The following is a 15670-nucleotide window of genomic DNA, read 5'->3' on the forward strand; positions in this document are numbered from 1 at the left end:
GTGCTGTCGGTGCGCACCAACACATGGTGATCTCTTAGGTCCTTGTTCTTGAGCCACCACTGTAGGGGTCTCATGTACAGGAGGCCAAAAGTAATCACGTTGGACGCAGCTGCCATGAGCCCCAGCAGTTTCTGAAACTGCCTGACAGTGAGTGACTGGCCCTCTTTCACTCTCTTGACTGAGGTGAGGATCGACTCGCTCCGAGCAGGAGAAATACGTGCCTGCATCGTGGTCGAATCCCACACCACGCCTAGATAAGTGGTTCTCTATACTGGAGAAATCACACTTTCTTGACGTTCAGTCTCAACCCCTTCATGTGCGCGAGAACAATATCTCCATGCCGAGTCGCCACCTGCTCTGATCGAGCTAGAATCAACCAATCGTTGATGTAAAATGCGGGGTACGAGTGCAGGGCCAACAGGAAGAACCCAATATCGGTAAGCTTTGCCCCTAAAAGCAAACCTGAGGGACTTCCCGTGAGAGGGAAGGATGGAGACGTGAAATATGTGTCCTTAGATCCATCGTGACAAACCAGTCCTCGGACTTGGTCTGAAACACGACTGATGAGTGTAAGCACCCTGAACTTCAGTCACATGACTGAGCAGTTCAAGTGACGCAGATCCACCATCCTTCCTTGGAACAATGAAGTACCGGCTGTAGAACCCGGACTCTCTTCCGTGAGGAGGGACCACCTCGATGGCCTCCTTCCCCAAGAGAGTGTCTACTTCCTGTTCCATGATCAGAGCCTGCTGGGGGCCCACGCACGTGGGAATCACCCCGTTGAAAGGCGGTGGCGGAGCGCCGAACTGAATACAAAAGGCCTTTCTCTACAGTACGCAGGACCCAATGAGATCCAATTGGCAGTAGTTTCCACGCTGCCTAAATGGTCTACTAAGGGAACCAGTCTCTCGAGACTGGCCTCTGATGTACCCAGAGCTGCTGGCACGGTGCCCTGAAGCGGAGGACCGGCAGGAGACGGCCGAACCAGGAGCTCTAGGGACCCCCGCAGGGGTGGCGAGCTTCTCATCTCCGCTACACTTCGGGGCGGAAGAAACTGAGAACACCGCTCGCTGTAGCCAGCTGCGCCCTGGAACTCTTGCAGGGTTGGCAGACTGCTCTCCCGAGGGCACTGGGGGAGACGGACACCCGATCTGCCCCAGAGGGGTCTGCCCTCGTAAGTCCTGGGCACAGCACCAGGACTGCCTCAGCCTCAGCCTCCTAATGAACGACGGTCCTCAGACCCGCGTCATTCCTAGGAAGACCAAGCTGAAGAACCAGACCCTGCAAGGCAGGACCAAAGAGACACATCGGCAGTAGTTCCCACGCTGCCCGATGGTCTCCTAAGGGAACCAGTCTCTCGAGACTGGCCTCTGGCGTGCCTAGAGCTGCTGGCTCGGTGCCCTGAAGCGGAGGACCGGCAGGAGACGGCCGAACCAGATGCTCTAGAGACCCCCGCAGGGGTGGCGAGCTTCTCAGCTCCGCTACACTTCGGGGCGGAAGAACTGAGAACATTGCTCGCTGGAGCCAGCTGCGCCCTGGAACTCTGGCAGGGTTGGCAGACTGATCTCCCACGCCCGTAGGCTTCTTGGCCGAGAACCCCCTTAGACTTAAGAATGGTCCGCAGATCCGGCTTAGCCTTAGAGGTCCCCGACTCAGAGCGTTAGCCGCCATGGCCCCACCTCGGTGGGGTGTGAGTAGCCACGCTCTGTTTTGCACCTCTCTAAAGAGGGGCTGGCACGCGGCGAGGGCTGCTCCCGCCCAGCAGCCCCCTGAGCTAGAGACAGGTGAGGGAGAAACCGCTGAAACGCCGCCGCTTGTCTTCGAGCCTCCTGGTACCTGTTGACGACGTAATTGACGACGTCGTCGAACAGGCCAGAAGGCGCAAGCTGGGCGTCCATGAGGAAAACCCTATCTTCTCCTTCATGTCAGATAGGGTCGACCACAGACAGCGTTTCTAGGGAGCTCAGAGATCAGCTTATATTTCAATCAAATTGAGCCCCAATCCCTCATCCAGCTCTCTAAGCAGGTACGTCAGCTTGGTGCGCCTGCAACACTCTCTTTCTTTTTTTTTTTTCTCGGTGTGCAGACACGCACCAGCCTGACCTGCAGCCGCGAGCCTTCAGAGACAACGCCACGCAAGGGGACAGATAGCTCGCGAGCGTCTGTTCCACCCGGGGCATCGCTCTGATATGAATGAGAATACGTAACGCACGCGTCGCCTCGGCAACGCGCGCTGCGATCCCCGCACTCACACACAGCAGCGGCGGGAATGTGAGATGTACAGCGGAGAGAAACACAATCAGCCCCCTTTCTCCTTTTTTAGAGCTGACTGCGCGCCGTTCTCATTCATAATATGCTTGTGCAAGCACTGTTTCATTGACGCGTCCACCTCCTCGGAGGAGGACAGGTCTAGGGAAGGGAAGAGGATAGGGGCTCGCCCGCCTTCCTACAGCGCTAGTGAAACTCACTCCTCTCTTTTTAAAGAAAGCCTTCAGAGAGTAGGCGTAAGAAATGAAAAAAGCTCACAAACGGGCAGTCAGCTCCCTCGAGAGCTGAATCTGCGCGCTCTACTCTCAAGCAGACCACACACAGACTGCGTGTATCCCAAGCAGTGATATAATGTGTGCAGGGAGGAACACACAGCCCAGAATGCGATCTGCTATTGCCCCACAGTGCTTGCACATATTGCTGGAGCCTATTCAAGTGATTGTGCAGGACAAACAACACTAAATAAGACTCACAACATGCAAAGACAGTACACACAGACAGAGAAGCGGTTGCTGAATGACAAAAAGCAAACGCCGGCTCCACCACACGTGCTTATATGCTTTCCGGTCAGTGACGTCACCCGCCTATGACGTCTCGCCCTTTCATTGGACATTTTTACACTCTGGTTCAGAGCGCGGTCACGCTGAAGGCGTTCGGCGTAGCGTTTGACGCAGCTCGAGTTCCTGGAAGGGAACTAAATTTACTTAAGGAGGTTTCTCAGGAAGTGTGTTGAAACCTTGACACTAATATGGTTGTGATATGCATACCACAATAAAAATCACAGGGATACCCTCCACCCTTGTGTGCCCAGGTTTAACTCTTAAAAAACGAATGCACTTTTTCTTTTTCTCCTCAGCACAGGTTGAATCAGTATTTTTAGCATGTACGAAGCACATTTATTAATCCCTTAGTTCAGAAGCTTATTACATTATATTCATTAATAATTCAAACTGAAGAATATGAGGAACTAAGTTACACTTGCTTTGAACACTTTTTTTGGGTTGAGCTTCAAAGGACATCTCATTACGCAGCAGTCGATACTATCCCCACAGCTCAAATACAGGTTTCACACAAAACACATTAACCACAAAAAATGGCCAGTTATTCATAGGTGATTGACAGCAACAAATTAAAAGCCTTATTATCTAACAACTGAACTAACGTGCAGTTAGTTCTTCATCTGTATACTCCAGTTCAAAAAGGTAGGGTAGAGCAAAAAGCTCATCTCATTTTTTCCTCCAAATTCAAAATTGTCCAACATCGTTGTTTTAATTTTTTTGTAAAGGGCGTTTGACTTTCTTTGCACGTTTGACTGCACATTTGATTTGTAAACACTGGGTCAGTACTTCCTTTTCAACATGACTACGTGAAGTCGAGCTAGTGCAAGACGAGCATTTGTGATTAAAAAGTATATAATTTTTTTTTTTAGAAAATTGGTTTGCTAGATAAGACCCTTATTCCTCAGCTGAGATCATAAGCCCTTTGAAGCTGCATTGAAATTGAAACTGGACCTTCAACCTTCTGGCTCCCATTGAAGTCCATTATATGGAGACACATTCTGGAATGTTTTCCTCAAAACCTTAAATTGTTTTCAACTGAAGAAAGAAAGACATGAAAATCTTGGATGACATGAGGGTGAGTAAATTATTAGAATTATTTATTTATGGTTATTTTACACTTGTGCCGTGACCCGGATGGGAGTGAGGTTTTGGGGGGTGAGTGTAACCGACGTAGGCCAGTAAGAGCTGTTGCGTGTAAACCTCACTCCCCTGATCTCAAAATGAGGCGCTCTAGCGGGGTTCGAGACCCACTCAGAACAAGAACGAGTTGTGGCAGTGTGGACCTGGGGGGGTTACACTAGTCCATACTGACATGAGATTATCACACATTAGCATCGGCTGCACATTCATGCCATTCCCAGGAGACCGTTGTACTAAACTCAATGACATCACCAGTCTTTGTGACATGGCATGTTATCATGCTAGAACGAACTATTAGAAAATGGGTAGACTGTGTGTGTCTATAAGGAGATGCATACGGTCAGCAAGGATGCAGGCTCACAGCAGGTTGGATGTGGAATTTAAATTATGCTCAAAAAGCCTAATGTGTGCCAAGAAAATATTCACAACATTTTACCAGCAGCAACAGCCTTAACCAAAAAAAATGCAGGATGGATCCATGAATTAATGTGGTTAATACCAAATTCTGACCCTACCATCTGTATCGCATCTGAAATCTTTATTCATCAGACAAAGCGATGTTTTCCAATCGTCTAATGTCGACTGGAAATATATGGCCACTGTGGCCTCAGCCTCCTATTCTTAGCTGACAGAGGAATCTGCTGTTTGCCTGCTGCTCTGGCCAGCCACTTAAAGGTTCAAGGTGGATAGCACTGTTGTCATACATTGTTATTTTAGTTATTGCCACCTTCCTGATAGCTTGAACCATTCTAGCCATTCTCTGTCAAACCCTCTCATTAACAAAGTAATTTCACCAGCAACTGCTGCTCGTCTGATTTTTCTCATCTGAGAGAGACTGTTGTGTCTGACAATCCCAGGAGATCGGCACCTTCTGAGATGTATTCTGAGATATATTTAGTGGCGTGAAGAAGTTTGAGATGACATTGAAAGTCTGCGATTCAAAATACAACTTCAAGGTGAAAAAGTTTTATGATTTCAAAAAAGAAATAAATGTTATGACTTTAAATCAGAAACATTTATATGACAGTTCCTTTTTCTAGGTCACTTATCAAATCAGCGCATTTGACAATATGTGAACTGCTTGGGCAGATGGTGTTGCTTCCGTTAAAGTCATTTGGAACATTCTCAAATGATGCCAGATAATTAATTATTGTGAGTATTGAATATACGTATATAGTGCATATCAGCTGGAGAGGGCTGTCATCAAAGAAGAACAGACAAAAGCCTAAGAAATACTATGAAAATCCTCAAATTCATTCACTGTTATGTCAGCAAACAGGCAAAAAGGCCAGTGCATATATACAGTAATAAAAATAAAATAGCATTAAAATAAAATAAACAAGTATTCACTAAAAATAAAAGTGTGACAACTAGTCCCGACCACTAATATGAATAAATAGGCTTACAGGCTGTGGAAGAACAGTGCGCAGTATTAATTACAGTACATGATTATAGGTGTCAGTTCCCCATTGGCACTCTATGAGTAGATCTCAATTATCTTTACAACAAGACTGGATTGCAGATGTTAGGTTAAAGAAGTCCACCCATTAAGATAGACAATGAGGGTAACAAGCACTGATTTGTCATGACTGCTTCTTTTCAACATCTTTCTGTTTATCTGAATGGGTTTTTTGAATAGTCCAATAGAAATGAAATTGGTTAGCATTCCCAATTAAAGAGTGGAAGGGAGCCTGCATTGTCTCTTCACCCAGACCGTCCCTTCAGGCTGAAGCATTCATTGTGATTAATTCACATCCAAAACAGGATGCCACCTCCACAGCATTGACTCGTAACTGCACTGAGAGATAAAGCTTACTCTGTCACTAACAGACGGCAGTCTCTTTTGTGCGTCTAGCTAATAAAAGAAGCAGGCAACTAAAACAAAAAAATATTTTATGTGTCTCTAACCTGTTTTCTACAGATCAGGAAGTGGTGATCCCGGTTTTCCATTCTAGCCTTGAACGCCATGCTTTTTCTTTTGATATGGTCTTTGCACTAAAGGGCTTTTTTATATCTGTCATCCTGCTTCAACAGTGCCACAACAGCAGGACAAGTCCCTCTTTGAGTCAAAAATGCCAGGATGGTCCCATATTACACAGGATTTTGAAAAGGGCAATCTGGAGAGCCGAAGCATGATGGGCGGTTAGCGCTTGAAAGCTAACAGGGGATGACCGACTTCAGTACGGCACAAAAAAGGATTGAATTTCAACATCACAAAAGGGACTTTTTTAAGCAAAACTCCGGGCTGTCACAATATGCTGACGCGTTCTGTTAGAAATTTACAGCACACTGGTGCAGCAACAGTCATGGTTTCAGAGGAATACAGTAACTTTGATTTCAGATCAGCAGCATGGACTTACTCCAAAAAAAAAAAAAAAACAATATTATCGATTTTAGATTTCAGATCGCTATAGATACTATTATAACAAAGCACTATGTACTGAGCAGCAAGAATTATAACTTCTTCTCAAATGGCTAAATAATTGAATCCCTGGCAAAATGTTTCATCATGATGATGTCACAATAATAACACAATGATAATTTGAAGATGCAGACATGGCTGCTCCACTCTTTGAGAGATTTGCATTTGCAAGTTAATCACTCTTCCTTAATCTTTCAGTGTTTCAGTGTGTTCAAGTTAAATTTAGCACACTATTATGCAATTCAAGACTATAGGACAAATAATCTTAAACAGATGAGTGCTATTTGTGAATTGTTACTATTGTTTACACTTAAATAACAGCAACTTTCAAATAAAAAAGATATATAATATACTGTAAGATTTACAGTAGCCAAAATTATTTTAAAATAAAAATTATAGACTACCTTTTGGACTTTTTTGAGATGATAATATTCATACAGAAAATGACTAGTTTGAGTTGATAGTCCTGAGCTTTACCAGCAAACTAAATGTGATGGGATACCTTGACACTTTAGTATAGGGACCAATTCTCAACTATGCTTATTAGCATGCATATCACTAGCATATTGGCTGTGTATAGCACATATTTGGTATGATCATCAATCTTTAAGCCTACGCAATACTAGGGCTGGGTATTGTGACCAATTCTGCGATTCGATTCGATTCTTATTTTTATGGTTTCGATTCGATTCGATTTCGATTCTATTCGATTCGATATCGATTAGCTATCAATATTTCATTTAAAATGTTAGTTTTGCAGACATGGGATCCATATTTTGATATAAATGCTGGTAACTGAAACTCTCCTACTTAAGTTTATTACTGAAATACACATCTACATTAATAATAGGGTGCACACAGTTGTTGTTTTTAGTGGAGCAATTCGAAAGATGGTGACACCTTCAGGACGACAGGTGAATATTCATATCCTCTTACGTGAAGCACGCACATTAAGAATCGATTCGGGGATTTCCCGAATCGATATCGTTGCGTTAAACTGAAGATCGATTAAAATCGGAGAATCAATATTTTTTACCCAGCCCTACACAATACCTAAACTTAACAACCTTACTAACTATTAATAAGCAGCAATGTGACCAAAGTGTGACCAAAAAAAGAAAAAAAAAGGAAAACTAGTTTTGGTATGTCAGCAACAATTAGCTGAACTTGGAAAATCTGTGTAGATCAGCTTGTGATGATGCCAACTAAACAAACTAAGCTGCTAAAAACAACTGAGAAGAACCAAATCAGCAAACAAATAATGAAACTTGTCAAGAAGAAAACATATACCTCAATTTTTATTTTTTTTTTTAAAGAAAGAAATTACATACCATCCTCCGTGGGAACGTAAATGTTTAAGTACAGGCAGTCTTCGCTTTGATCTTGTACGTAGGTTACAACAGTATCCAAGTTGGCGGTGAACCATACGGGTAACATATCATTGAGTAAAAACCGATCTTCCAGAAACTGTGGACAAACGGGAGCAAACTGTGTGGCATTTCGAATCCCTGGCCACGACATGGGGGGCTCGGGGGGCTGAAACCTTCTCTCCCCCGTGGGCGGGAGGGCATAGGGAATCCCCAGATACTGTTCCACAGGCCCTAGAATCTCATTGGGCAGAGCCGTTTTCAAGCCTCTTAGCTTGCCGTAGTTTGTCGTGACAATAGGGTGCTGCTGGGCCCATGTAATGGCTAGCCAAGCACCCGCAAGCACAATCCAGGTAAAAAGGCGCAGAGTAGCCAGTGGATAAACCATGGTGAGTGGTATCCATGTGGTTCCTCTGAGCCGTGACATGGTCCAGCTGAGGTTAGCAGAGTTGGTTGAATTGACAGTCCTCCACTCCTTCCACAGCCAAGGTCAAACCCCGTCCTTAAGCTGCAATGGACAGATGATCGACAGCACGCCCACCAATCAGATCAACGATCATGTCACTCCCCCATGCCATGAGGGCGATTCTAGATATTAGTTGTATTTTTGTCGTTCTTTAACTGCTATCCTTTTGGCGAGAAACAAAATGCAGTTCTTCCCCCTGAGTTGTCCTCTGATGTAACTACTCCCTCCTTTCAATACCTTCTTTATTGGTTTGCCTGTGGGAAAGAAAGAATAGACCATAAATGCTCATTGTCATAAACAAAAACAGAGGAATTCCATTTCCTTCATTATTTTGCATGCTTTGTGTTAAGCATTAGAGGCACCAAGGTAACTTAGCCCTGCAAGAGAAAATAAAAATACAATAATAGATGTACATAGCAAATAAATGCTAACACTTAGTCATCATTATACTCTAGATTCAGACAATAGCTATTTTGAAATATGACTTTATGTTTCTATTGACTGGGTCACAATTTATAGGGTCTGGTAAATTGATAGGCTTAAATAACTGCGTGCGTAGCATTGTAGTGTACACACAAAATATTGTATAGTATATCCACTTATGAGGTTAGCTGCACTGAATAAGGCTGTTTAGAACATATTGATCTATTTGCTTGGAAACTGTCTATCTATGACCGAAGCAGGCACTTTTATTGAAGCAGTTATGTTTTAGAACATCAATTGAGTCCGGTACATTTTCTCTTCTCTTTTTCAACACAAGAAATGACCAATCTATGACTTTGAAGTGTTCTGATGACTTGGTCCTAAAATGGAAGATTTTAGTTGTCATTGTGAAGTTCCAACATTCATGTATTTGGCAGACACTTTTATTCAAAGCGACTTACATTACATTCAATGTATGCATTTTATCAGTTCATGAATTCCCTGGGATTCAAAGACATGACCTTCCATGAGTTTTGTATTGCTAACAATTTGAGATTAATGATTACTCTTCATAATCATCATCAGTAAAAGCATGAGATGTGAAGTCAATGAGCACGCTCAAAGTGTGAAATTCATCATGGTCTGTCATCTACACAAATCCAAACATTTATCCATTATCCTTTGACTCTGTTGTTCAAGTACAAATTTGGGAATTTAGCAATAAGAAACCTTTTGTGTAATTATGAAAGAATGAATGTCATGAAAGCCATTGGTTTTAGACTCCTCGAGATTTGGAAATGCTAAAGGTCACGGTGTTTCCAGGAATTTTTCCAGGAAGATCCTCTGGAATAAATCAAATGCATTCAAAAGAAATTTCCTTAGAGACATATATTGGAGAAGATGTGAATACAAATTTGCCTCTGATTTAAGTATATGTGAATTGTAAAACGGTATTTCTGCATCACATTTATTGTCTGAAAGAATGATATTCGTTCCACCTGAATGAACAAACAGAAGAAACGCACAAAGCTGAGAGCAGATCATGCACAAGAAATGCTACCAGCGTGTAAATTTGAATAATGAATGCTCCATGCATTTCATTCTCATACAAGAAAGAGGAGGAAGAGAGTGGGTGTGAAAACAAAAATCGAGAAGATCCTCATCACTTGGTGTTTCTGATACTCTTGAACTTCAACACCATCATACAACACAAACCGTAGCTCTGATTTGTTTAACTTCATATACAGTTCAAGATCATCACATGGATTGCTCATGCACATTTGCCTCAAATTACTGAACTAGGCTCGCTGGAACCTCTGGAGGGAAACTTTAATGACTTGAGTCCTTGAGTAAATCTGCAAGTGATGAACTGTTTGGTTCGCTCTGATCCCTCCATTAATAGTTCTGTCAGGGAAAGCGAAGCAAAGTTTCCTATGAGACTGTTCTTGAATCAGTACCTCTTATTTAAATAGTCATAAAAGGGCATCATTCCGCCAACAACTTCAAAATATGGTGTGTTTAACAGATGGCATGCCCAGCATTATCTACGCTGTTGTTTTCAAAGCCTGTCTAAATAACTATCCAAGAATCTAAGATTGATTGATATAACTTTTTCATTTCCTCATATCACAAAGCAATTTCAGCAGAGATCAGATGGAAGATAGTATAACCCAAGGAAAGTTAATTGTGTGAACAAAGCAGGGATGATATAATAGACTCACTGAGACAGTCATATTAACTGAAATTGGTGTTGAGCAATGCTAAATTACAAAAGGATTAGGGTTATCTTCACTTTCCCACTTCATAACAGAACAACGGCAGGATGTTTTAAGCACTGCCAGTCACAAGAGAAAAGCACAAGAAAACAAACAACACGGAATCATTATCTTCTTTATACAATGCAGAGAACATCCCCAGATACAGTACATGACTGTAAAATATTATTCTGATAAATATTTAGTGGGAGTTTAGAGTATTTGAAAGGTGATATTCCTCTAAGGCAGCATCTAATGAAGGAGTACGACTGTAATAAGGCTCGAGTCCCAGTGCACATGACATGCTTTAAAAGATCTTTATTGGTGGTCTTAGAAAGACACATCCCATAACACCCTTGGGTCTTAAGTCCACTCTTTTTTTTTTAATTAAAACCATCATTTAGCTCAGATATCAAAACATGTGCTGTGTGCACACAGCATTGGCTTCATTATAAAGAGATGCAAAAAAGTGAGAAAACTTGTTTAGTTTAACATTTTAGTTTAACAAAAACATTTTAGTTTTTTTCAACTGCTTACACACATTTTTAAAACTTTGCCTCTTTTTTTTCAAAACTTTACACACAAATCCAAGAATTGCACACACAAAATGCAAAATGTCTTGCATCTCTTGCAAAATGAAGTGCTGCATTCAAAATATTACAAACATATTTCAAAAGCAAACTTTTGCAAACACCTTTGGCATAATATTAATTCATGTAAGATTGTTGTGTTATATAGAGAATTGTGTGTTGTGTTTTGCAAAAAGTGTTTTATGAAATTGAAAACTGAGTCAAAGGCTGATAATTAGTGTATGGTTTTGCAGATTTGGTGTGTGGTTCAAGCGTTTGAGTGTCAGGTTTCAGAAATTGTGTGACAAGTAAAGATTTACTGTGCAAGCAGTTGAAAAAAAAGAACTGTAATAGACTCTGTAAACAATTAGCAATAAAGACAGCATTAGCAACAAGCCTTTGTTGATCTAAGAGGGAAGGCCTTCTTATGTTTAAGTCCTAAGCTTTCATTAGTTCTCTCTTTGCCGTTTATCATTATATATCATGACATCGAGATGGGCATTTCAGAAAATCTTTCATGCACATATTTGTCCTCCAAAGCAGATGGGCCTGCATGTCTGGCTGGCAATTTAATTTCCAATGCAGAAAAAAAGCTATGTCGCATCCATGCACTCTCATCTGATGTCCAGCTAAACCAGCCAAAAGGGATTTATTAAATAACTTTACGCCAATATTGCTACATCCTCAACCAATGCTTACATTTAAGAGGCTCAGTATATGGAGGCACTTTCTGCCAAAATACAATATTACAACAAAGAAGAACAAAGAACACAGTTGTCCATACTGGCTACCAGCCCAAAGAGATACTTCACCCAAAATGAAAAAACTGTAATTTATTCACCCTCATATTGCCCAAAATCTGTATGAACGCTTTTCAGATTTTTTTTTTTTTTCGTCCACACAATGAGACAAAACAACATTGGACTCCACTGACTTTCCCATTGATTGTCTGAGGTAAGTGAGTAAATAAATAAATAATTATTATTAAAAAATAAATAAATAAATAAAACATGCTATTTTCTAGTATTAATACGCAAAATATTTTAGGAAGAGAGAATGTTTTTGTCAGTTATGTTTCGATAAATGTGATTGGGTGGAATTTCCATTCTAAATGTACCGCACACTTCATTTAAATGCACCCTTGATACATGAGTATGACAAATAAAAAGGAGAGAAATGAGACCAAAGAGAATAAAAGGAGAGAAAATAGCATTCACTGCCTGTGTGATCACCGAAGATAACTCACGCGAATTTCAATGAAGGTGCTGGGTCTGTCTCTGAATTTTAATTATAATAAATGATCTGCTTGAAGGAGGCTCTAACAATTGCACTGTTCAAAGAGTGACTCGTGATGCAAAGGAGACAGCATCGATTCAGTCCAAGCGATAGACAAAAGACCATGAAATAAAGCATAGATACCGCTGTGACCTTTGTGTGAACTTTGGATAAACGTGGTGCGATTCCACCGCAAATGCACCTGCTATGACTTATTCAACATGGCGGCTGGAATTTGTTTTCTCAAGCTGTATTCTCTCCTTCTATCTTTCTGTCAGTTGACTGAGTGTGGACAGGAACCCCAGAAAGCAAAGAGAGAGAGTGAAAATTTATTCAAAGGTGACACTAACAGCCAACCACTGATCCTATGAGCTAGTGAGAGAGAATGGAAGAGAAATTAATACTGAACTGGTCCTCTAAACCTCAGCTATCAAGACCAAAATTATTTTTGCTTGTGAAAGCATCATGTCAATATATACCAAATTTTTGTGATTACAAACTCAAAAGTAGGTTCACACTTACTATAATTATTTTTGTAAGTGGCTTATTCAAAAGAATTGTGATGCTTACAAGTATGTTTGCATTTTCACTACACACAATATAAAGGGTATTTCCTATTGTCTATCCAGCAAAATATTTTCAGCCATATAATCAGACTAGGTTTAGCCATGTCTACACTCTATTGTGCCACTTGTATTACAAAATTGACCATTTGTTTCCAAGTTTGAACACACCTTTGTGTCAGAATATGCATGTTTTGTATTATATAATATGCAACAAGCAGTACATCAAATGATTTAGATATTACAAATATTCATGAAACAGTAGGTGAACAATACCAAGATGAAGTACAAGATTACGTCTACTATCCAAAAGTACCACAGAAGCTAAAAAATGGCAGACACAGGACTTTTTTTTCTTAAATATGTAGGTCTACTACAGATAGTTGCCCCAGTATACCCCAGTTACAGCACACAATGAAATTACTTTCATTTTATTGTTGGAAAGTTACAGGTCAATATATTGGTCAAAGAGCAATGCCAACATCATGGATGAAGTATGTAGTCCTATATATGTAGCCTATTAGGCTACACACTTAGCATACCTAAAAAACATCCTTTATCACTCAGTGTTTTCCAATTCAGTTCCTACTTTGAAAGTACAGCTAATGACTGTCTTTAGAGATTAACATTATAGAGAGACTTAACTTGTTGGCACTTTTCAATACACGTCAATTATGAACCATATTTCGACACTTAAACCGACACTAGTCATGCAGTTCCCGCGCATAATGACAAACTGAAGGTTAAAATGCTGTACAGTGCAAATGTTCGAAAGGCGGCCCAATTTCCCCTCCTCACTCCATCCCAAAACCACGCACGTATGCAGGAGATATCCACAGTACCACCTTGTGGTTTACCGCTGTATAAGCGGGACAGCTTGGGTTGAAACAGTGGTCCCTGTGATGAAAGTCTGGACTCACCGCATCTTTTGAGGAGAATGTGGTTCGTCTGTGACCACAGCAAAGCCAGGAGAAAGTTAAGTAAGAAAACACGCATAGCTTCTTTAGAGCGCACCTTCTGTCCCATGACTGATATTGTATTTTATATAATAACCTCGCATTTCTTTCAATCCCCTGGCCTAACATTATGGTTTTCGAGAAACTAAATGATTTATCGCCACCACAAACCGAGTGATTAACACGCATGTGGTTGTGAAGCGCTATAAACGGAATCATACATCAATCAATCAACATAGTACCTCAGTGTACGGAGATTTGGTTTGCCACAGGTAAGTATAGATATACCGAAAGACTTCTGCCACATGAACCCCTTTGTGTCTAAGTGCGTACATATTTATTATGACTCTAAAGACTCTTTCATGCAGTGTACTTGCGCATCATCTTTAAATGTAGATTCTGACACTAATGATGGAGAGTGTAATATTAAGCATAATAATAATTTCGATGCGGAAAAAAAAAATGTCTACGCAGATTGTTTTGCCCAAAACTACTGAAACAGTTTGTACGGTCAGCCTTTTTCATGCAAATCAGCGCGAGTAGCCGGCGCGAATTAAACACTCAAAGCAAAAGCGTTGCATCGTTCGTCCGGGTGGATGAAGCTTTCAGGGAGCGAAAGAGGAAAAATCCTGGGAACAAGCGGGAAATAAGCGTGTAAGCGGCGTCTGGCAAACAGTTCAACTCTGTGTAAGCACAATATAAGAGATACTTTCACTTCAAGGGCTGCTCTTGTGGCTTACCTTTGCGATATCTGCATTGTAGGGCTTCTGTCCTGCCGCCGCGACTTCCAGAGGTACGGTCAAAATGTATGTGCCACACAAGGGAAAAAATCTAACTCCGTTCTGCCCCTGTTAAAATCCAACGTGATGCTGCCATCCGAAAGAGAGGTGGCAAACCGGGGACTGTTCAGCAGAGACGCGGCAACATATCTGATGTAAATGACCCACATAGATTAAGGTAATTCATTTAAATCACTGCGGAGGAACAGTAAACTGTAGAGAATCTGATTCTCTCCATAGAAAGAGGCAGCACTGACTGGAAAAAAAGAGATTAAAGGGAGAGAGACTGAATCTCTCTCTCTCTCTCTCTCTCTCTCTCTCTCTCTCTCTCTCTCTCTCTCTCTCTCTCTCTCTCTCTCTCTCGTTGCCATTGGACTGCACTGAATGAAATTTACAATGCCTATTCACTCTATCACCCTTTAACCAGCTTCAGTACGTTTATAATACCTGTGTCTTTGTTTTGGGTTACAGCTATTTAGTGTTTGTGATACAATATCACATAAGTATGAGTGCTGTTGTACTGAATATCAACAGGGCAATATGGGTTTGACTCCCCATTTGATCATTTCATATTAAGTAGTTTACTTTTCAAACAGAAATTGGCCAGTTAGCTTGATCAACAGAGATAGTTCCAAAAGAAGCCAAACTTCTAGAATTGAATATTGGCAAGCAACACTGAAAAACCAGTCTGGAATAGTGTATGATTTCCCTTCTCATCACTAAGTGTGAGCTCCACTCCAGGCTTTCCTCAAGCTACTCTCCGGGTTTTCCCTGTGTTTATTAAATGAGAAAATGTGTAGATGGTCTGGAGAGAAAACTCTAAAAGTGCAATCACAGTAATTTCAATAGGAATCCATGTGATCAGGAATTCAAAAAATATTTCACATCAGGTTCATATTTTTCATGCAAATTTGCCATATTGGCCAATAAAAGCTGCTTGATTTGAAAGTGATTTCTGTGTGAGCTGCCCATCATTCATTCTGGAAATTTCAAATGACTGTTTCTAAACTCAGCAATGTAAAACATGCTCCCTGCTTCAGACAAAGTCTGTTTCCACTTTGCACCACTCACATGCTCTTGTCCACGAACAGTGAAGTGTCCCAGTACTAATTAGCAGCAGTCTTGAAA

General features: G+C 41.3%; 1 protein-coding gene across 2 annotated transcripts in view; it reads right to left on the reverse strand.

The window, feature by feature from the left end:
• Positions 1 to 14800, reverse strand: part of LOC306872211 (neuroligin-4, X-linked-like) — a 119332-nt gene extending 104532 nt beyond the window's left edge. The window contains exons 1-2 of one of the 2 annotated variants that reach the window (XM_079420697.1): positions 14504 to 14800; positions 7722 to 8477 (exon numbers count right to left, since the gene is read on the reverse strand). In XM_079420697.1, coding sequence (XP_079276823.1) covers positions 7722 to 8184 — 463 coding nt within the window. In that variant the 5' untranslated portion in view covers positions 8185 to 8477; positions 14504 to 14800. The remainder of the gene's footprint in view (positions 1 to 7721; positions 8478 to 14503) is intronic. The other variant, XM_079420698.1, reaches the window with a different exon arrangement.
• Positions 14801 to 15670: the final 870 nt, after the last annotated feature.

This window comes from Barbus barbus, assembly GCF_936440315.1.
Source record: "Barbus barbus genome assembly, chromosome: 7".
NCBI classification, from domain to species: domain Eukaryota; kingdom Metazoa; phylum Chordata; class Actinopteri; order Cypriniformes; family Cyprinidae; genus Barbus; species Barbus barbus.